The sequence below is a fragment of the Rhinopithecus roxellana genome, chromosome 7 (genome assembly GCF_007565055.1).
Source record: "Rhinopithecus roxellana isolate Shanxi Qingling chromosome 7, ASM756505v1, whole genome shotgun sequence".
Classification (NCBI taxonomy): Eukaryota; Metazoa; Chordata; class Mammalia; order Primates; family Cercopithecidae; genus Rhinopithecus; species Rhinopithecus roxellana.
This window is the reverse complement of record NC_044555.1, coordinates 61,758,822-61,781,393: the sequence shown is the minus strand read 5'-3', so window position 1 is coordinate 61,781,393 and position 22,572 is coordinate 61,758,822. Positions and strand designations below refer to the sequence as shown.

The following is a 22,572-nucleotide window of genomic DNA, read 5'->3' as shown; positions in this document are numbered from 1 at the left end:
AGATCGAGACCATCCTGGTTAACACGGTGAAACCCCGTCTCTACTAAAAAATACAAAAAACTAGCCGGGCGACGTGGCGGGCGCCTGTAGTCCCAGCTGCTCGGGAGGCTGAGGCAGGAGAATGGCCTAAACCCAGGAGGCGGAGCTTGCAGTGAGCTGAGATCCGGCCACTGCACTCCAGCCTGGGCGGCAGAGCGAGACTCCGTCTCAAAAAAAAAAAAAAAAAAAAAAAAAAAAAAGGTAAGCTACAGACTAGAAAAAGGTTTATAAAAACATGTATCTGATAAACAGTTTGTGTCCAGAATATGTATATAAGTATATATATTCACTATATTATACATATACTACCTATAAAAACATGTATCTGATAAAGGATTTGTGTACAGAATATGTATATAATATATAATTATATATATTCACTATATTATATATACTATATATAATATATATACATACTAGACACAAATCCTTTATCAAATACATGTTTATTGTATCTGATATATATATTATACACACACACACACACACACACACACACACATTGTAAAACTCTCAAAATTCAACAATAAAAAGTAACCCAATGGGGGAGCAACAATAGGTAAAGGATTTTAAAAGGCATTTTAGTAAAGAAGATACATGGATGACAAACAAAGACATGTAAAGATGCTCAATGGCATTATTCATTATGGAAATGAAAATTTAAACCACACTGTGATAGCAATATCTACAAATTAAAATGGTTAAAATTAGAATGTGTAACCCTATTAAGTATGGTCAAGAATGTGGAGGAACTGGATTTCTCATACACTGTTGTGAGAAATGGGAAAAGAAACACTATTTGGGAAACTATCTGGCAGTTTCTTTAAACAGTATAAATTCAATTACCATATGATCTAAATATTGCATTCATAAGTTATTTCCTTCAGAGGTATAAAAGCATATGTCTATACAAAGACTTATACATTAATGTTCATAGCAGCTATATTTTTAATTGCCAAAAAATAGGGAAAAAACCAAATGTTTATCAACAGATAAATGGATAAACAAATTATTGTGGTATATCCTCCATTAAATACTACTCAGCATTAAAAGGAATAAACTATTGATTTATTTATCATGTAGATTGATCTTAGAATAATTATTTTGCACAAAGCAAAACAGCATAAAACTGTGCACACTGTATGATTTCATTTATATACAATGTTTGAAATGCATATAAACTGATTGAAAACAGATAACTGGTTGCCTAAGGCAAGCATAGCTTAGCATATGAGAGGGAGGGGAAAAGGGATTAAAAATGGGCACAACAATACCTTTTGGAGTGACAGTTATACTTACTATCTCAATGGCTTCATAGGCATATATATGTGTTAAAATTTCTCAAAGTCTATATATTAAGTATCCACAATTTATTGTATTTCAATTACACAACAATAAAGCTGTTAAAAAACATACTGCCTGTTTCAGAAATTATACCCACCCCTCCCAGCAAGCACTGCTCAGCAGTATGATAGGAATTGAGAAATGTTACCTCAAATCAGAAATACTGTACAAACAGAGTGCAAAAGTGTAGTTAACAGTCACTTATATGGATCTTTCCAACACTAAGCAATGTCACGTGCAAGAAAATTAACGCAGAATAATGACTGAAGCCACCATATTTATACATCCAGAGGAACTTTAATCTATGTGTCTATCACCTGTATTTGTTTGTATCTATTTATCTAAAATCTCTGTCAGTTGACCTCTCCTCTTAAGTCTTTAAAGTCAAGTATGTCTCATTGGTATCAAATTGAATTGAATTGCCTGATCATTTGTTTAGATTCACTACACTTAGGAAGGTGGCTTTCTAAGCCTCTGTGTAAAGTTTTCATTTATTTTTCTTTCATTTTAGTGTAACTTTTTTCTATGATTACTTTTACATGAGCTATAAAATGAATTTTAGTATTAAAAGAAACTTTTGGTCCTTATCCGTGCCATAACCACAGGGAGACCACTTTTCACAAAAGCGTAAAGAGTAGTCAGAGTCAAAGGTTTATCAGTATTTGCAACCCTTTTTGAAATACTGACATATTTTAAAAAGATTTAAGAGCCAATTCTTCTGAAGTTTCAGAATTTCTGAAAAATTATCTAACTGAATTAGTAAATTCAATAGTTCATGCTTAAATCCTGACATTTAGAAAAGGATCATTGAAGAGTATTTTAAATTTGAAAAGTTTCTAATGAAAAAAATATTGAAATACTTTACAATAAACTCTTGTATCTGTGATTATGTAACCGCTATATCTGAGATTCTTATGTCTTACATGAGAAAAACCAACAACCTGCCAAATCACATTTTCATTTGACTGTAAATAACTTGCCACAACATACACAAATTCTTTTGATTGAGCAAGCAGGACAGATAGAGAGACAGACAGACAGACAGACATGCACACACACACACACACACACACACACACACAGAGAGAGAGAGAAAGAGAGAAGTTTAATTTTCTTAATAAAAATGCTAAACCTATCTTAGTAGCTCAAAATTAAAAGATAAAGACTTTCTCTAGAATATAATGGGTGGATTCATCAGCCACTAGAACCTTCTTCCTAAAGAAACACAAATTTATATTCAATAGAGCATCTATAGCCTTCACTTCCAGCAAGAATTAATTATCTAATATATAATCCAAAATTACAAGTGAGAGTTGGACCTTGTGGCAAACAATTAAGTTACAGGAATGTCTTTCCTTCAGCATGACAGAGTATAGGCAGTTTCAAATTTACTTTTCTTCAAGCAAGTAAATCTTCCTTGTTCTCATATTTTTTTGTACTCTTATTATTGCAATACTAAGTAACTTTAAAAATATATTGGGAGGAACTTTATTTTTGAAAATGCATTTCTTCTTCTATTCTTCTGTTGTTGACTGGACACCTGCAGTTGTATGCCAGGTGTTGGTCTGGAGGCCAAGGCCAGGCTAGCAATCAGAGGACAGATCATCTTATGTAAAGGCAGAAAATGCTGTATGTGACATCACTTGTAGATCTATTTACACAAATGAATTCATTTCTAGACAATCATGTGAGTACAACCTGGGGATAGAATTAATACTCATCTTGATTTTGGTATCAAGAGTCAGAAAGAAAAGGTCTAGTGCTCACAAACCCTCTAGGGTAATGCCATCACGAACCATCAGAGCATAGGCTACCTGGGAAAGCTAAAATCATAAAAGAAAAGAAAAATGTCCAAAGGACCATGAGAGCATCCAGGAATACCAAATATACGATCTCCACAATGCCTCAAGGTCTTGCTTTTAAAAATCAATCCTGTCACCTAAAAGAACATGAACCACTTTACAGCAAACAACGATTATTTTCAAAGACCAATGACACCTGATCGGTTTTGCTTCTACAAGTATGGCAGTCAATATTGGTGACGGCAAAAAGCCAAAAAGATCCAAATTCAGTTTCAACCAAGATATTGATAGCACTCTACCTAGTTTTTTTTTTCATTGAAATAAGCTAGAATAGAGAGGGGACAAAAGAAGTTCCAAATCCCCCATATGCCCATATCGTATTTGGAAGTTGTCAAGAGAGGTCTATATAATCATCTGGCATTTTTGGCTTTTGCAAATCAAATTAAGAAGGGAACAGTGAGGAGAAAGAAAAACACAGAAAAAGCAAAATTTACATTAGATAATATCTCAGCTGTTTCTATAGTACTATGGTCAATAAGTTTCTTTCAATGTCAAAGACTTGGACAAGATGGCTAAGTAGACACAGCCAGGAAGAACTTCTCTCACCAAGACAGATCAGAATATTGAGGAATATGGCATGCTTCAAGCAGACTGTCTGAAAGAATGCACTGAGAGAAGTTGAAGAGAGGGCCCAGATGTTAAGACTGAAGGAGGAGGAAGCTGGAAACCATGCATCTGATTGCTGAGTGCCAGGATGCGTTCCAGGCCCTGAACAGCTCCTGAGGAAAGGGGTGGGTCTGACATGTGTAAGCTGCTAGACCTGGAGAGAGAAGGGCTGTCTTTTCCATAGGACCAGGGCAAATCTGATCTACATGCCCCACTGACCTCCAGCCCCTCCCAGAGTTCCTGCCAGGCCATGCCTACACCCAGTGCAGCCTCAGCTACCCTACAAAAAGGTTTTCTGCCAGCATCTACCATCATAGCACTTTAACCATATCCTCCTGTCACCCCGCTGGAGCACTTTTGCTGACAACCTCCAACCAGAAGGCATTTGTCTGCAACCTCACCACTGTCCCTATGGGTCACAATCAGCTGCGGCACCACCACTGTCCCATCAAAGTACTTTCTGCCCATGGCATCCCCTGCTAGAAGGGTTCCCACCCACAGTGCCCCTGTCAGAGCACCTCCTACCAATAGTGCCCATGCTGTGCCCACTGAAGCATTTCCAGCCCATGGCCCCCTACTTCTCCAAGTACTTCCTTCTGGTGTCACCCTTGCTGGAGTGCATCCCACCTGTAGCACCCTGCCACCCCTGTCACACCATGTCCCAGCCCGAGTGCATCCCACCCATGGCATCCCTGCTGGAGAGCCTCTCACCTGTGGCACCCCCAAGTCCCCCACCAGAGTACTTCTTACCCATAGTGCTGCCACCACCCCCACTGGAGCATTTACACCCACCGTGCCCCCACCATTCCCTATGGAGTGCTGTTGCCAATAATCTGGTAGTGCCTCAGCTCCTCCATCCCAGTTGGGGCTTAACCTCAAGGGAACAGTGGACAAAGCCATGGACCCAGTACCAGCCACTCTGTGGATAGAGCACATAGCCCAGCAATGTGAAATTAAGCACTGGCCCTCTGAAAGCATCCAGAAACTAAGTCATTCAACTATACACAACTTGCACCACAGTCACACCTTCAAGGACAATAATGACCATAAAAATATAAAGCCCATCCAAATGATAGTAATTTCAAATGATAAAGGAACATCAGCCCTCACAGATGGAAAGAACCAGCACAGAACTCTGGAAACTCTAAAAGTCACAGTATCTTTTTGCCTCCAAAAAAAAAAAAAAAAAAAAAAAAAAAAAAAAAAAAAAAAAAAAAATCACACTATCTTCCCAGAAATGGTTCTTAATCAGATTGAAATGGCTGAAATGTCAGACATAGAATTCAAAATCTAGAGGGCAAGAAAGCACATCAAGATATAAGAGACAAAGAAAAGACCTTCAATAAAATTCATCATCACTTCACATTCAAAACCCTCAACAAATTACTCACCAAAGGAACAAACCTCAAAATAATAAAAACCATGTACAACAAATCTATAGTCAATATCATACTGAATGGGCAAAACTTGGAAATATCTACCTTGAGAATTGGAACAAGAAAAGGATGTCCACTCACACTACTCCTCTTCAACACAATACTAGAAGTCCTAGCCAGAGCAATCAAACAAAATAAAGAAATAAAGGACATTCAAATCAGAAGAGAGGATGCCAAACAATCTCTTGACAGACAATATGATTCTATACTCAGAAAACTCGCAGACATCACCAGAAGGCTTCCAGAACTGATAAATGACTTCAGTAAATTTTCAGGATACAAAAGCAATGCACAAAAATCAGTAGCATTTCTATACATGGAAAATGTCCTAATTCAGGGCCAAATCAAGAACAGAGTCCTTTTTATAAAAGGCACAAAAAGTATAAACCGCCTAGAAATACAGCTTACCAAGGAGGTGAAAAATGACTACAATGAGAATTACAAAACACTGCTGAAAGAAATCACAGGACATCACAAATGAAAAAACATTCCATGCTCATGCATAGGAAGAATCAGTCTTATTAAAATGGCCAAACGTTCCAAAGAAATGTACAGATTCAATGTTATTTCTGTGAAACTATCAACAACATTTTTCACAGAATCAGAAATAAAAATTATTTTAAAATTCATATGGAGCCAAAAAAAGTGCCCAAATAGTCAAAGCAATTCTAAGCAAAAAGAAGAAAGCCAAAGGTGGGAGAGATGGAGCAAGATGGAGCAAGATGGCATTTTAACACTTATCGGCACAGAAAAAAATACTTTCATAAGAACTAAAAATCAGGTGTGCCCTCATAGTACCTGGCTTTATATTTGTGTCACGGAAAGATGCACTGAAGAAATAGAAAAAAAATAGTCTTGAGTCTCCAATGCCACCCCTCACCCACCCCACAGCAATGGTGGCAGTGAGCAGAGAGCATCTCTGGGTGCTGGAGGAGGAAAAGCACAGCAATTGTGGGGCATTTAACTTAGTGCTTTTCTGTTAGAGCAGAAAGGAAAACCAGACCAAAATCAGCTGATGACCACCTACAGCGGGAGCATTTAAACCAGCCCTAGCTAGAGTGGAATTGTCAATCCCAGTGGTCTGAACTTGAGTTCCTACAAACCTTGCAACTAAGGGCTAAACTGTGCTGGGTCTATAAATAAACTGGAAAGGCAGTATAGGCTATAAAGACTGCAATCCATAAGCGAACCCTAGATCTAGCCCAGAGACAATGGACTAGGGGGTATACATGACCTACTGAGACACCAACTGGGTGAGGGAGAGCTGGCATCACCGAAGTCCTAACCCCAGGCTGCATAGCTCATAGTTCCAGAAGAGACCCCTTCCTTCCCCTTGAGGAAAGGAGAGGGAAGACTGGGGAGGACTTTGTCTTGCATTTTGGATAGCAGCTCAGCCACAGCAGCATAAGGCATTAGTAAATGTTGTGAGGACCCCATTCTAGGCCCTAGCTCGCAGATGACATTTCCAGACACACATTTGGTCAGAAGGGAACCAGATACATTGGAGGGAAGCACACAGTCCTGGCAGCATTTGTCATGTGCTAACTGAAGAGTTCTTGGGCCCTGAATAACCAGCAGTAATACCCAGGTGCTACATCAAGGGCCTTGGGTGAGCCTCTGAGACTTGCTGGCTTCAGGTGAGACTCAGCACATCACCAGTTGTGGTGGCTACAGGGTGGCTGCTTGAGAAAAATAGAGCGAAAAGTAAAAGGGACATCATCTTGCACCTTAGGTACCAGCATGGCCACAGGGGCTCTTGGTGTCCTTGATTTCAGGACTTGTCTACTGGATGACGTTTCTGGACCTGCCCTGGGCAAGAGGAGAGTCCACTGCCCTGAAGGTTGAGTCCCAGGTCAGGCAGCATTCACCACAAGTTGACTTGAGAGTCCTTGGGCTTTAAAGGAACATTGACTGTCATTTGGCAGTATTCCTCATGGCCTGCAGCGGTTTTAGCTACAGGGTGGGGCTCCTCTGCCTTTGGAAAGATAGTTATTTGCCTTAAAGCGAAGGTAAACAAAGAACTATGGGTAGAAAGTTTATTCCAAGGGATAAAAATGGAGAACTTCCCAAACCTAGAGAAAGATACGACTATCCACATTCAAGAATATTATAGAAACCAAGCAGTTTTAACTCAAAGAAGACTATCTCAAGGCATTTAATAATCAAACTCCCAAAGGTCAAGGATAAAGGAAGGATCCTAAAAGCAGCAGGAGAAAAGAAAAAAATAACATACAATGGAGCTCCTATGTGTCTGACAGCAGACATTTCAGTGGAAATTTTATAGGCCAGAAGACAATGGTAAATTAAAAATATTCTGCACAGTAAAAGAAACTTATCAACAAAGTGAAGTGACAACTCACAGAATGGGAGAACACATTTGCAAACTACACATCAGACAAAGGATTAATGACCAGAATATATAAGGAGCTCAAACAACTCTATAAAAAAACTAATAATCTGATAAAAATGGGAGAAATATTTGAATAAATATATCTCAAAAGACATATAAATGGCAAACAGGCATGTAAAAAGGTTCTCAACATTATTGTTCATCAGAGAAATGCAAATCAAAACTACAATGAGATATCATCTCACTCTGGGCAACATGGCTTATATTCAACAGGCAGGCAATAACAAACGCTGGCAAAGATGTGGAGAAAGGGGAACCCTCATATACTGTTGGGAATATAAATTAGTACAACCATTGTGAAGAACAGTTTAGAGGTTCCTTAAAAAATGAAAAATAGATATACCATGTGATCCAGTAATCCCACCGCTGAGTATATACTCCAAAGAGAGGAAATCAATATATCAAAGAGATAGCTATACCCCCATGTTTGTTGCAGCACTGTTCACAATATTTAAGATTTGGAAGCAACCTAAGTGTACATCAACAGATGAATACATAAAGAAAACGTGTACATATACACAATGGAGTACGATTTAGCCATAAAAAAGAATGAGATCCTGCCATTTGTAATAACATATATACAACTGGAGATCGTTATGTTAAGTGAAATAAGCCAGGCACAGAAAGACAAACATTGCATTTTCTTACTTATTTGTGGATCTAGAAATCAAAACAATTGAATTTATGGTGATAGAGAATAGAAGGATGGTTACCAGAGGCTGGGAACGGTAGTGGGGGGTTGGTGGGAGGTAGGAATGGTTAATTGGTACAATAAAATAGAAGAAATGAATAAGACCTACTATCTGATAGTACAACAGGGTGACTATAGATAATAATAACTTAATTGTACAGTTTAAAATAACTAAAAGATTGTAATTGGATTGTTTGTAACACAAATAATAGATGCTTGGGAGAAAGGATATCCCATTCTCCATGATGTATTTCTTATTGCATGCACGCCTTTATCAAAACATCTCATATACCCCACAAATACATACAACTACTATGTACCCACAAAAATTTTAATTGTCACTGACAGTCCTAGTAGTTGGTATATTTTCCTTAATTTTAGAGTTTTAACTAGTCTTTCGTAAAAGGCAGCAAGTCATTCAGAATTGGCATAATTAGTTTTGATAAAACATAGTCAATTTCAATTTCCTGTTCTATAGAAAGCAGTGAGTTCTACTACTTCTGAGAAGAAACACATAAGAAACCACAAACAGTGAAACATCATTGAATTCGGAATGTTTATAACTACCACAAAGCCCCTGGTCTGTGAATCAAACTCTTAAAGTTATTGGAATAGACTTACAAAAATTTAAATAATGATTGAAATATTGTAACAACTGATCTTTTCTTATATGTTGGCAAATATTCAGTTGTTTGAGCTCCACTGTCAAATAACTTTTGCCAGTCCAGACACCACAGCCCCTCACCCAGAACTCTTGGAACCTCCCAGCAATTTAGCAGCTACTCAAGTGTTAACACATAAAAGATCAGGATGCCTCAGGACCTAGATCAGGTATCCTTTCTGGTTGGTCAGTGTTGGGATAGAGGTTTGTTAATTATTTTGAATATTACCACTATATCTAAATATGAATATCATGTAGCTCCTTCTTCCCAGGAATTCACATCTGGTGGTGGAAATTGGTATCCATAAATCATCTCAATCAAGGTATGCTTTGATATATCTAAAGTTTAATCATAGCATTGGGGAGCCTGATGGAAGGAAATATTAATCCCAACATATAAGAAAAGATCAGTTGTTACAATATTTCAATAAGCAAAGCACAATTAGTTGAATGTCAGCTTTGTTCATAACTACTGTGTTTATTAAGGCTTTCCAAATTATAGGTCTTTATTAAATGATTATTATATAATCAAGAACAGAATTGAAAATGAACACAAAATTTTTAAAAAGTATCTGATACATACACACATGTGTGTACACATGCATGCACACATACATGGAGAGAGTTCTTTAACCAGCAAAAGCAGGAAAATTCTCATGTGTGTGAAATTTTTATAATCTAGTTTTCTTTATATCACTTCAGATTAGTTAGCAGCTGTTCAGAAGCAATTGTATTTATACTGTTTAATCTATAGTTTAAGTCTTCCAATAGTAATATCAATAAAAATTAGAGCTAAGCTCCCTTTTACAGGCTGTTTTTTTCCAAAGCATAATGGGACAATTAATTTAACTCTAAGGCACAGCCCTGGGAAGAGCTAATGTGATCACGTCTTGTAAATATTTTTCAAAATTATGAATCCTGTAAAATGGTTTGTATAGCCAGAAACATTAACCTAATTCATCCTCACTTAACAATGTATCCTGAGCTGCATTTAACTTCACCAAATACATTCTAAATTCTTTCAAACCAACATGTTAATAGTCCATATCTGAATAGTAAAAATGTGTATTGAAATATTGTGGTGTCACAAAAGCTGCTACAACAACAACAGAAAAGATTACAGAAAGGAAAGGCTTGCCAAATCTAATTATTTAATTTTTCGTAAGTCTATTCCAATAACTTTAAGAGTTTGATTCACAGACCAGGTGCTTTGTGGTAGTTATAAACATTCCGAATTCAATGATGTTTCACTGTTTGTGGTTTCTTATGTGTTTCTTCTCAGAAGTAGTAGAACTCACTGCTTTCTATAGAACAGGAAATTGAAATTGACTATGTTTTATCGAAACTAATTACGCCAATTCTGAATGACTTGCTGCCTTTTATGAAAGACTAGTTAAAACTCTAAAATCAAGGAAAATATACCAACTACTAGGACTGTCAGTGACAATTAAAATGAAAACTAAAATTTAAATTTCTTTAAATCAATTCACTTCTTATGGATTACCTAAAAAATAGTAAAATATGTTACTTTACTGAAATATTTGGACTAGAGACATTATAGCTCAAATCTACCTATCAAATGAGGACTTATTAATGGGGTTTGTAAATCCAAACATCTCAAAAACAAGGGGCAGATTTCAGAAGATGCTAACAATTTTTGCTGTGTTGGCATTTGAGGTTAAGCACACTGGAAGCAGGGAGTAGGGATGGGCAGCTGTTTCCTCCTACATAAATTCTATTACAGTGGTAATAATGGGATCATTGTGGTTGGCACTCTGAAATTTCCCTTCTGCTTTTTAATAGCATAGGCATCCAGTATGCTCTCTGCACTTTCTTCTTTGCAGCAGCTCTCTATCACTTCTATACCAGATATAAACCCTTCCCTCAAACACTTTGTTGAGATAAGCAGGGATGAGAGGCTAGTACATCCAAGGAGCAGTAGACACCACTACATATGTAAGTGTAGAAAGAATATGTGTATATGTATATGCTTTCTACACTTCTAAAGTTGTATCCACTTACCTACATTATCAGAATTTCCTCAACAGTATCCAACTACCATAGGGAATTTAATTTTCTCTCAAATAGGACAACTTATTCCTTTGATGAATCACAATCCCTCAGTACTAGCTATTACTCTTCTATCACTTCTTACTCCTCTCCCTTCAAAAAGTAACAGGAACACCTCTCCCTCCTATTCTCATGTAAGTAGTTCTGTTCAGGGACCATTGGGGAAATCTGCATAAATAAATACTTTATTGCAGACAAGGGAAGATAAAGGAAAAAAAATTCACATATATCAAACCTTTCACTTATTTTTCATATATCAAGTAAATGCATGTGAATGTTTTTATGATATCCAGTCCTGTAAATAAACATTCTCTTAAAATGTCATTGGGTTGATACACGGGTATAACTATTTGAAAGTATTTATCACATTTTAAATGTAAATACCCTTAATTAAATATTTTCATTTATAGAAATTTGTTCCACAAATAAATTTGAAGAAATGGCCAAGATAATACAGCACTAGACATAAAACGTATGCATCAAAGATCTGATTATTTAGAAAGCTAATGACTGAAATGTAAAACTAAATTTTCTTCTGAGTCATTTAATAGAAAGAGGAAATACAAATTGCATTTCTATTTTGTCTCATCATATTTCCATCCTAGTGTAGTAGGAAAATGACTAATATTTTATTAATGGATTTTATACCTTTCAATATACCACGTTTCCAAGGGCGCACATTAATCAGGTACAGAATTTCTTTATAAGGGTATACGGTAATTTGTGGATTTCCCCACACTATCGGAAGATCTGCAGTTACCTATAAAAGATAGTTCAAAAATAAGAATTATGTAGTATCAACATAAAATATTTTTCTATGCTTTAGTACATTACACTACATGAAATTACTGTAACAAGTTAAAGCATAGAACAAACTGAAATTTAATCTAAATACTCCCAATAAAATTATTCACTTTTTTAAAAAACAGCAAGACAAAAATTCTACATCCAGTAGAAGAGAAATCTAAGAACAAAACTATTTAAAAATGGAACAAAGGAAATTACTCTTACAAAACAAATAATGCTTATATTATGTTACTACTTATATCAAGATCATTGATGCTTAGAAAGTCTGAATAGCTCTCATCGACCATGCACAATTGTCTTTAGGCAGTTTGATATACAAAAGAGATGAACTGTTTCAATAAATTTCTACATCAGTATTAATAAAACAAACAAAAAATATTTAAGCAGCATTTGACCACACCTTGGCTAAACCCAACTTTCAGTTTCCTGAGTGCTTATATCTTCCTACTCCCCACTGCTCAGGGAAACACTAATCTACTTTGTGTCTCTACATATGAGCCTATTATGAACAATTATTAGTAATGAAATTAAACAGTATGATGTGGACTTTTATCACTGACTTTTTTATTTAGCATACTTTTGAAAACTTTTTCATACTCTTAATGGATGAGAAATTACATATATTTATAACATGATGTTTTGGTATATGTATACATTGTGAAATGGCTAAATCAAACTAATTAATCTATGCATTATCTCACATAGTTATTATTTTTGTGGTGAACAAAAAAAATCTATTCTCTCAGCTCTTTTCAAGAATACGTTGTTATAATTATCGTAACCATGTTGTACACTAGATCTAATAATTCTCTTCAACTTATTTCTTCTATCTAACTGAAATTTTGTGTCCTTTGATTTACATCTCTCCAACAACTCCCCTCATCAGCCCCTGATAACCACCATTCTACTCTCCACTTCCATGAACTGAACTTTTTTAGATTCCACATATAATTGAGATCATGCAGTATTTGGTTTTCTGTGCCTGGCTTACTTCACTCAACATAATGGCCTCCAGGTTCATCCATGTCACAAATGACAGGATTTCCTTCTGTCTTAAGACTGAATAGTATTTCACTGTGTATTTATCACATTTTCTTTATCCATTCATTTGTTGATGGACACAGGTTCAGTCCATATCTTGGCTATTGTGAATAATGCCGCAATGAACATGAAAGCGCAGATAATTTTTTGACATAGAGATTTCAACTCTTTTCAATATATACCCAGCAGTGGAATTACAGAATCATATGATAGTTATGTTTTTAATTTTTGGAAGAAACTTCATAATGTTTATCGTAATGGCTGTACGAATTTACACTCTCACCAACTGTTTAAAAGAGTTTTCCTTTATCCACATACAGAAATAAGGATGCTTTTGATGCATAAAACTTGAAATCAGAAGATTAGAGGAATAAAAGGACCAGATAAGTAACAATCAAGGTTTGATTATCACTTGATAATCCAATGTTAAGGAATTAATGTCAAGGAAACAAGAAATGTAGAATAATATAAAATAAAGGGTGAATAGCATTAAGAAGGTAGGTCAACAGTATCAAACTTCACATGTTACTGGTCTTGAGTTCACAGAGGTCACAGCAAAGGAAACAATCAATGAAATAAAAGGCAACCTGAGGAATGGGCAAAATATTTGCAAATTACATAGGTGATATGAGGATAATAGTTAAAATGTAGTAGTCTATTTTCATGCTGCTGATAAAGACACACCCAAGACTGGGTAATTTATAAAGAAAAATCTTTTTAATGGACACACACTTCCATGTGGCTGGGGAGGCCTCACTATCATGGTGAAAAGTAACAGATACGTCTTACATGGTGGTAAGCCAGAGAGAACATATGCAGGGGAACTTCCCTTTATAAAACCATCAGATCTCATGAGACTTATTCATTATCACGAGGACAGTGTGGGAAAAACCAGCCCACACGATTCAATTACCTCCCACCAGGTCCCACCCATGACCATGGGAATTATGGGAGCTACAATTCAAGATGAGATCTGGGTGGGGACACAGCCAAACCATATCATAAAATATAAGGAAAACACAACTCAACAGAAAAAAAAGACATTAAAATCCAGATATCTCTATAAAAAAATGGGCAAAGGACTAGGTTTTGATTTTGAAGGTAAGAGATAGCACTGAAAAATTTCAGCCAGACGTGAAAAGATAAGAGTTTCCTTTAGAATATTAATTTCATTTACAATCTAGCAAAGAAAGAAGAGGAAAACCAAGGCACATATTTATCAGGGTTACCAAAAAGGCAAAGAGTAAACCCAGAGAATTTACAAACTTCTGTAGTCCCCTCTAAAACTGAATTCAGGCACCTATACTAGGTAGACATTTGAAGCTTCTTTTGAGGATCCTATTAAGCAAGTAACTATTTGTAGATAATTGTAGGAGTGAGTGGAAAATGTTATTTAAAGATTGGTTTACATGAACCAAGTGAGGATGGAAGAGTATAATGCTTCATAAAAAAATAATGATATAGGCCAGGCACAGTGGCTCATGCCTGTAATCCAAGCACTTTGGGAGGCGAAGGTGGGTGGATAACTTGAGGCCAGGAGTTTGATTCCAGCCTGGCCAACATGGTGGAACCCCATCTCTACAAAAAATATAAAAAGTAGCTGGGTGTGGTGGCACATGCCTATAATCCCAGCTACTTGGGAGGCTGAGACACAAGATTCACTTGAACCCAGGAGGTGGAGGCTGCAGTGAGCCAAGATCATACCACTGCCCTCCAACTTGAGCAACAGATCAAAAAAAAAAAAAAAAAAACTAAAACAAAAAATAAATAAGTCAAAGGATGTAAACAATTATGCATTCCTTAGTATTTCCACTATTATTCACACTGGTAAATGATAGGCTACACTTCTGAAATTTTGTTTTGCCTACAGATTTCACATTAAAATTTTAAAAGATGTTTGTAAATATTTTTGAAAACACCTTTTATTATCATGTACAATTTTTTCAATGAAAAGCGCATGACTCAAATAAGATTTTAATGTGCTTCATAGTTATATAAATATAAGACTTATTTCATCCTAATTCAACTTTATAATTGAAATGATATTTAAAAGCTGTTGGACTAATAATAGGATTGTAAACATCTTATGTGACATTGCTTCATCTGATTAAGTAAAACTAAATGTTTAAAAAATTGTTTGTAATTATTATAGTTCATGTGATTCACCATATTCAGAAGAAAACACTTTCACACTAAAAATAAAAGCTTACCTTAAATGTTAGGGCAGTATTTGTCAAATTAGGCAATGTTATATGTTTTTGTGTCACATTCCCCACTTGACATTCCACAGTAATGTGTTCCAAGGCTGAAGGTTTTTTTCCAACCCCTTTTATGTCAAAGATGTGCTCCATACCATCTACTACATTTTGTAGAATAAGTTTACCCTATGAGAAATCAGACAAATTTCAGGTCTATAGGAGTCATAGTTAAATGTTAAACAACCTCTGCTATCTTATTAATCTTGTGTCTGGTTAATAAAATGAGCTTGTAGAGAGGTGTTAGCCATTGACTTTTTCAATACACAAATAAATGCTTCTACCGAACACATAAAGACAAATGTCTGGTGAAAAGTCATTTATTTCTCATTACCCTCTCTAACTTACAGAATGTATATAGGCATTCTCATACACAGCAATTATATGCATGTCTACTTCCATGTAAAAGAAATATTGTCTTAAGAAAGTATTTTCTGATATACCAATTTCTTTAATGAACAGGAAGGAAAAGTAATTATCTTACTTTGTTCAGCATGCTGTAAAAAATTAATTTGAATGCTAGTATTCACAGACAAAAATATTGTTATGTTCATGATGTTTATGCTTCATATTAAAACATGTATTAAAGTTTTAAGTAAAAATAGTCAAATACATGGAAAATATTAACTTTTCTGCTAAGAAGTTGTACTATCAATTAAAAGACTAATGTCATACATTAGTTTACTGACTAATGATACTATTAATTAATACTGGGGAAAATATCAATGAGTTCATACCGTAATGACACATTCAAAAATAGGTTTGAATGTGAGAGGATACTGCACAATTTCACCTGGTCCAACATGTAAATCAACAGGTCCACAAAACCATTCTCCTTCTATAGTAACTCGAAATGTACATTTATCATTTGTTTGATTTTTCTAAAGCATGAAAAAGGTACAAAAATATTAGAGGGATGATATTGATGAAATTGAATTACATATGAATTCTTGGTGTTTTTTATAACATTATATATTGTATTTTTAATTGTATTTCCTAGGAATCACCATTGGAAAGTCATATTTGTTAAGAATAAATATCAAAAATGTAAACATAAGGCATAATGATGACTATATGTTCTTTCTATGTCACATAAAAGCATTGCCTAATTGATCTATCAAAGGATTATTTAATATCTAAAGAAATTTCCCTTTGTCTCACCTACTAATTGCCAGTAAAATGATAAAATGGCCTTAGAGGACACACTTTACTCCTAATTCGAGGTAATAACAGGTATTCTAACTGGTAGATTGCTCACATAGCAAAGATTATATATCTCATCAGAACAAAATTTTGTGCTTCAGATTGACTTTTGTCATGTCTTTAATAATTAGACAAACAAATAAACCAAAAAAGGCAATTTATCCCTCTAAAAAGCCAAACTTCTTTACAATTACCTTACCTTCTTTTACACTATATTGTCACTCTGGCTAATAAGTAGCCAAGCTACAGCCAATCGTTGTTCTCAGTGCCTCTGAACCCATCTTAACCAAGTATTAGATCACAACAGAAATTAGAGTAGAGTGGCCTGAGAGTCCATAACTCTGCTTTGTGAAGCAAGAAGGAATTTAATGATACATTAAGGACATTGGAGTTAATTGTTTTAAGCAAAAAGATCCAGCAGAAGTGATTGATGAGATGAGTAACAGAGTAACATTTATATTTAGGAAGACATTCTGACATAAATATGAAGAAATAATTGACAGCAGATAAGACAATCAGAAATCTGTAATAGTTCAAGATGAGACATCTGGAGGACTTTGACACAGTGGCAATATGAATAAAGAAAGGTACCAAAAAAGTTTATACATACTACTGGAATATTCTGAGTAAGGGCTTCAAATGCTGGTGTTTCAAACTCAAATGTGGCCTCTGGTTGTTCTTCATTCACAATACCTTCAACATAATAGGCACGCACATCATACCTTGATTTCAATAAAATTTTACAAGGGTAGCGTCCAGGATGGAGAGGAAGAAATTGCAAAGGAAGTGGTACAGATCCATCTGAAGCTATCAAAATAATTTTAAAACAGTTCATTTAAAATCATATAAAACCTAAAATTCATCTTGGTAAGCAATATTTAATATTATTATATTAAATTGTACTGCATAACCTAAAATAGGTTTCACTGGGATAACACACTACCTCTAAGTCTCCAGGGCTTACCATGCAAGCTTATTTATCAATTAGAGTATACATACTGCACTGGTCAGAGAACAGTCTGCTCCTCAAAGTCACTCAGGACTCCCTACTGTGAAAGATACTACCATCTTGCAGTTGTACCATAACAAACATCTCTGTTCTTTGGCTGAGAGGTCAGGGGAAAAGGAATGGCTGGAAGTTTGCTCAAGGACGTTTCAGTTTTCAGCTCAAAATCAATATGCACATTACATTTAACTGGCAAGACCCAGCTATGTGACTCTACCTAATTGAAAGGGGGCTGAGATATAAGGAAATACATGCAATATTAGATGGGCTTTACTGTCTGCCACATTTCTACGACTTAGAGGTGCTCTGTCTCACAGCAATCAAAATAATTTGCAACTTGGCTAGCAGATAGAAATAATTTTTTCATAGTTAATAACCAATGGAACCAGAAACGGGCATGTGCAATTAACACTTCTCATAACACCCTGTTATAATATTTATCTTAAGTTAATAGCTAATTTTACTTCCTATGCTAGGTGAGCTATCTAGTCTCATTCTTTCCTTTCGGGCAACACCACTTTTTCTCTGAAGGTCACCATTTTCTTAGCTTCCATAAAGTGAGAAAATAGTTATAAAAATTTGGCAACCCAAAAGTAGAATGCAGTATAAGAACATAATACAAATTTCATGGTTAATGCCAAAATATTTAAATAGTCAACGAACAACAAATGATTTTAAAAACGTCTGACGCTTAATTCTGTGGAAGGAAGTTCTCTGAAACCAAGAAAACAAATCAAGCATATCAATCAATGGACCAGACACATATTATGACATTAAATGGCTATAATTTTAATTCTTTTGCAGTGAACACTTCAAATGTGAAAGGTGGCACGTTGTTTTCAAATACAATGAAATTTATATGCCAAGATATGCAAGAACATTTATACGCAAGAGCATTATATACAAGAACATTAACTACCCTAAATCCTTTATCAAACAAGAGTTTATGTGTGTGTGTTATAAAGTATACATTATGTAATGTTATATATTATACCTTACATTAATTGAATATTATATAGCATATATTCCATATCTATGTTGCTATATGTAATACAGTATATATAATGTATAATGTTACATTTAATAGTACATATTAAAACATGCTGATAATGCATAACATTTGAAATTTGTATTACATCCAACGAGTCCAAGAGCATCAGCTGGTCTGAGGAAAAAACAGTTACTCTCAAAGGCTCTCAGAATGTTATTTTTGTTCCATCCTAGTCAAGCATAAACTTAATTTTAGAATACATTTTTTTCTTGGCAAAAAGGACTTTAGGCACATTTTATTATCTGTTGTTAATCGATTAGTTTTATCCTGAGAGAGGTATTTGGGTTGTGGCAATCTCAATAGAACAAATCAGCATGGAAAATTATTTGTTGTTTTAATAACAGGCATAAAGAGAACTTATTTTTTTTTCTTGGATGAAGAGAATGAAGTAAAAATATTTAGAATATGTAATTTAAATAGAATTCTATTAGTTTAGATTTATTTTATTTAAATGAGAATTAAACTGTTCAGAAAATTTTGAGAATTGCAGAATATCTATTGTTTTCATCAAAGATAAAAAACTTCTAGCTCTTTAATGCTACACAATCATTGCAACGCACAAGTTCAAGTATAAAATTTCTGTCGAAAGCTTTATGTTATACATTTCTGTTTCCAAAAAGATGTTCATTTACTAATGATTGCTGAGTCTGAAAGTTAAAGCCAAAGACATTCTTAAGTGTACATTTTCCAACTCATGAAATGTTTATGAGCAAGGACCTTAAGGACTACACAATGTCAGCCCCCTCTCCCTTACAAATCCAAAAGGAAACCCATTATAATAGTGGAATTTGTGGAAATTATAGTTTTAATTTTGATGATGTATTTATAAATCAATATCTGTTTCATTTTTAAATATCCAAAATAATTTTATTAAGTTGTATCAGAAACATAAGTAGGGGTGATATATATTATAAATAAGAGATTTAAAAACTTCTGGGTTAAGATATTTATTTGACAGTATTTGGGTCCCTGTCAGATGTAAACTAGCAGAGGTAGAAACCATTTTGATCTTCAGAAATTTGGAAATTTTACTGGACACATTGTGCCGTCATATCATAATGGGACATGTTTTCATAAACCTATTTCCAATTCTGGACTGTAGCAAATGCTGTCCATGCCTTGACATGTCCCCTTTAAGTATGCCTTAAAGGACATGGATTTATCGATACCTGTGACTTCCTCCTTAGAAAGTTCTCTCTAAACAAAGAATGGTACTCAGTTCTCACATAGATAATCCAGAAGGGGTAGTAAAAGCCTGCAGGAGCAGTACCAAACCAAAAATTGATCAAAATTGGTAAATAACAAAGAATAAAAAAACCTGTTTTCTTGCCCGTTGGTTAGAAGAACTCTGAGGTGAATTTGACACCAGCTTCCAGAGGCCCCCAGTGGGACTGAGCCCCAGTTGCCTGCAATGATAACCTGTTAATTAAAACCCCCGGAATTGGTTTCTTCTCTTTGCAGTCTCCCACTCCCCTACCTATGCTTTGAGATCACCTCTCAAACTACTTGCTCTCAAGACCAGATCTCAGGGTCTGCTGTTGGAATTACCCAGCTTAACACATGCCCCAAATCCTAGGATACAGAGGTTCCTGTCCTGGTCTCATGCTTTCTAGGGCCTTACTCTGATCCTCCTCCGGCATTGCCTCTCTGCACATGCAAGAAATACATGGGCCCAATGGGGCAGATCTATATGGATCCCAGCCCTACCCATGGTTCAAGTTCATGAGACATTATAATTCACAATCCATAGTTCCTTGATCCTGTTTACAGTGCTTTCACGAGACTCTTCCCTAGGTCAGTCCTCCTGGTAGAGGACTCCTAGACCTGTGCAGTAACTAAGAAGTCATTATTAGGAGGGTATGGACCAAGAGTAAGTGTGTGGGCTGACATATTCACATGTTTAAACATAAGAACCATTAGAGTGCATGTTAGAGTTGAAAGACAGAAAAGAATGGTGTGGGCACCTGAATAGCACCCAGCTACCCTGTGCTGTCATTTTCTAGTGCAAAACTCTGAGGAGTCCAAAAATTCTAAATTCAAACTTGGTCTTCAAGGTTCTTATAAAGTTAGATTTGTTAAAATGCATTTTACATAGAATAATAGAATGTATTCTGTTTTGAAATGTGTTAGTTTGATTTATAAGTTTTTAAAATTTAGACATATGTTATGTGGGCTTCCATTTGAACTCTTGACTTGGGCATAACAAATGTTAGGGACTATCTGGATCTGTCCCTTCCATCCCTACTCAACTCAGATGTAGTTAACCTGTATCTTTTCTTTACACGTGTGGCAACTGTCAGGATTCTATATTTAAAGATAACTGAATATATGTAAATTTACTGAAAAATTACAATTACTGAAGAAAATAAAGAAACATAAAGAAAGAGTTTCTTGAAGTAAAGACTACATCATTTCATTTAACTTTGGTTATTGTAAGAAATCAGTGCTATCTACAGTTTTTCAAATAACCCATAAAAATATACTATGTTCAGATCCTAGAATAGGTCATAGTTGGAACAAAAAATCAATACCATTGTTTTGTTCAGCTACAACTGCATAACAAACTACCCAAAAACTTAGTGATTTAAAGCAACAACCATTCATTTGCTCATAATTCTGTGGCCTGAGCTCATTTGGGACAGCTTATCATCTCCACATGGTACTACCTGGATATTTTGACCTGTATATATCCTGGGTATTGACTGTGGCCTTTGGATCTCAGCTGGGAATTCTGTCCTTGAGCACTCTAATCCTATATGAGATGAGCCCAATCGTTTTTCATAGAGTACATAAGAATTACCAGCAGCAAAAAAGAGATTAATGTAAAAGAAGCTATCAAATGTCTGCCTCTTTCCCATTCCTAAATGATCCTTTGTCCAAAGCAAGTCACGTGGCCACAACCAGGTCAATGAGGAAAGGGAGACTATACAAAACCTGTGTATAGGCAGATATGATCAACTTGGGCTTTTACTGTAATAATCTACAATGCACTAACTGCAGAGAAAGATACATGTGTAAAACTTGTGACCTGAAAAAGATAAAATCAACTGAGAGTTAAAAACCCTCTTTTTTCAGTTTTGGTTCCAATTCTACATTGTGAGACCTTAAGCAAACAACTTAACGTTTTTTACAAACTCAACTTTTTTTTTTTGTTTTTCTTTCATTTTTCAACCACAAGTTTATTTTCTAAATTTACTCCATATATTTTTAATACCAGAAAAGGGTTTATTTCCCCCCATGGATACAAGGTAGTCCCTCCCAGATATTTTTGGCATGTGATTTTAAAACTGAAAGCCATCTAAAAATAGTTGTGAAAGCTAAGATATAAGCATTATTTTAATATCCTCCAACTATTTAAGAACATCGATTTTTTAAACAATTTTTAACTTTATAATTTTTTAAATTTTAGCTTTTATTTTAGATACAGGGAGTTACATGTGTTGAATTTTTACATGGGTATATTGGACCCAGGTAGTGGGTATAGTACCTAGTAAGTAGTTAATCAACCCGCACACTCCTCCAAACTTCTTAATCTCTTTCAATGAGTGGGATTTGATTAATAGCTTTCAAAAAATTTTATTTTCTGGCTTAGATGTACTGTGTATGAACAATATTTAAAATGGAATTAACATATAAAACAAAGGAAACTGGAGAGCTGGTTGAAGTAGAATGAGGAGCTGGAAGTCCCCATTTACTACCATGGCCTCACTATAGATAAGCCAAAGCAATTCAGAAGAATTCTGGGGCTTCATAGAATATAATTTGATTAACTAATTTATTAGACTTGTTTGTGCCTTAATAGGTCATAATTGTATAAAAACACATCAAACATGTGGAAGAGATTAAGTAATATAGTAAGTTGAACACTGCCTTCTATAGTTGTTTTTGGTATATTATTAACACACAGTAGTCAGAGCTTTTAATTCAGAAAATGAATAATCAAGAATGAATAATTATATTTACTACATGTATATACATAATTGTATAATATTTATTATTAGAAAACATGAATAATTATATTTTAGAGAATTTTTTGGCCTATTTGTTAATCACACTGCCACCTACTACTAAAAACTCTTAATGTAGGCTT

General features: G+C 35.1%; 1 protein-coding gene across 1 annotated transcript in view; it reads right to left on the bottom strand.

The window, feature by feature from the left end:
* Positions 1–22,572, bottom strand: part of CFAP47 (cilia and flagella associated protein 47) — a 508,878-nt gene that overhangs the window by 165,304 nt on the left and 321,002 nt on the right. The window contains exons 46-49 of the mRNA XM_030933635.1: positions 17,036–17,232; positions 15,960–16,103; positions 15,178–15,351; positions 11,768–11,879 (exon numbers count right to left, since the gene is read on the bottom strand). Of these exons, the coding sequence (XP_030789495.1) occupies positions 11,768–11,879; positions 15,178–15,351; positions 15,960–16,103; positions 17,036–17,232 (627 nt within the window). The remainder of the gene's footprint in view (positions 1–11,767; positions 11,880–15,177; positions 15,352–15,959; positions 16,104–17,035; positions 17,233–22,572) is intronic.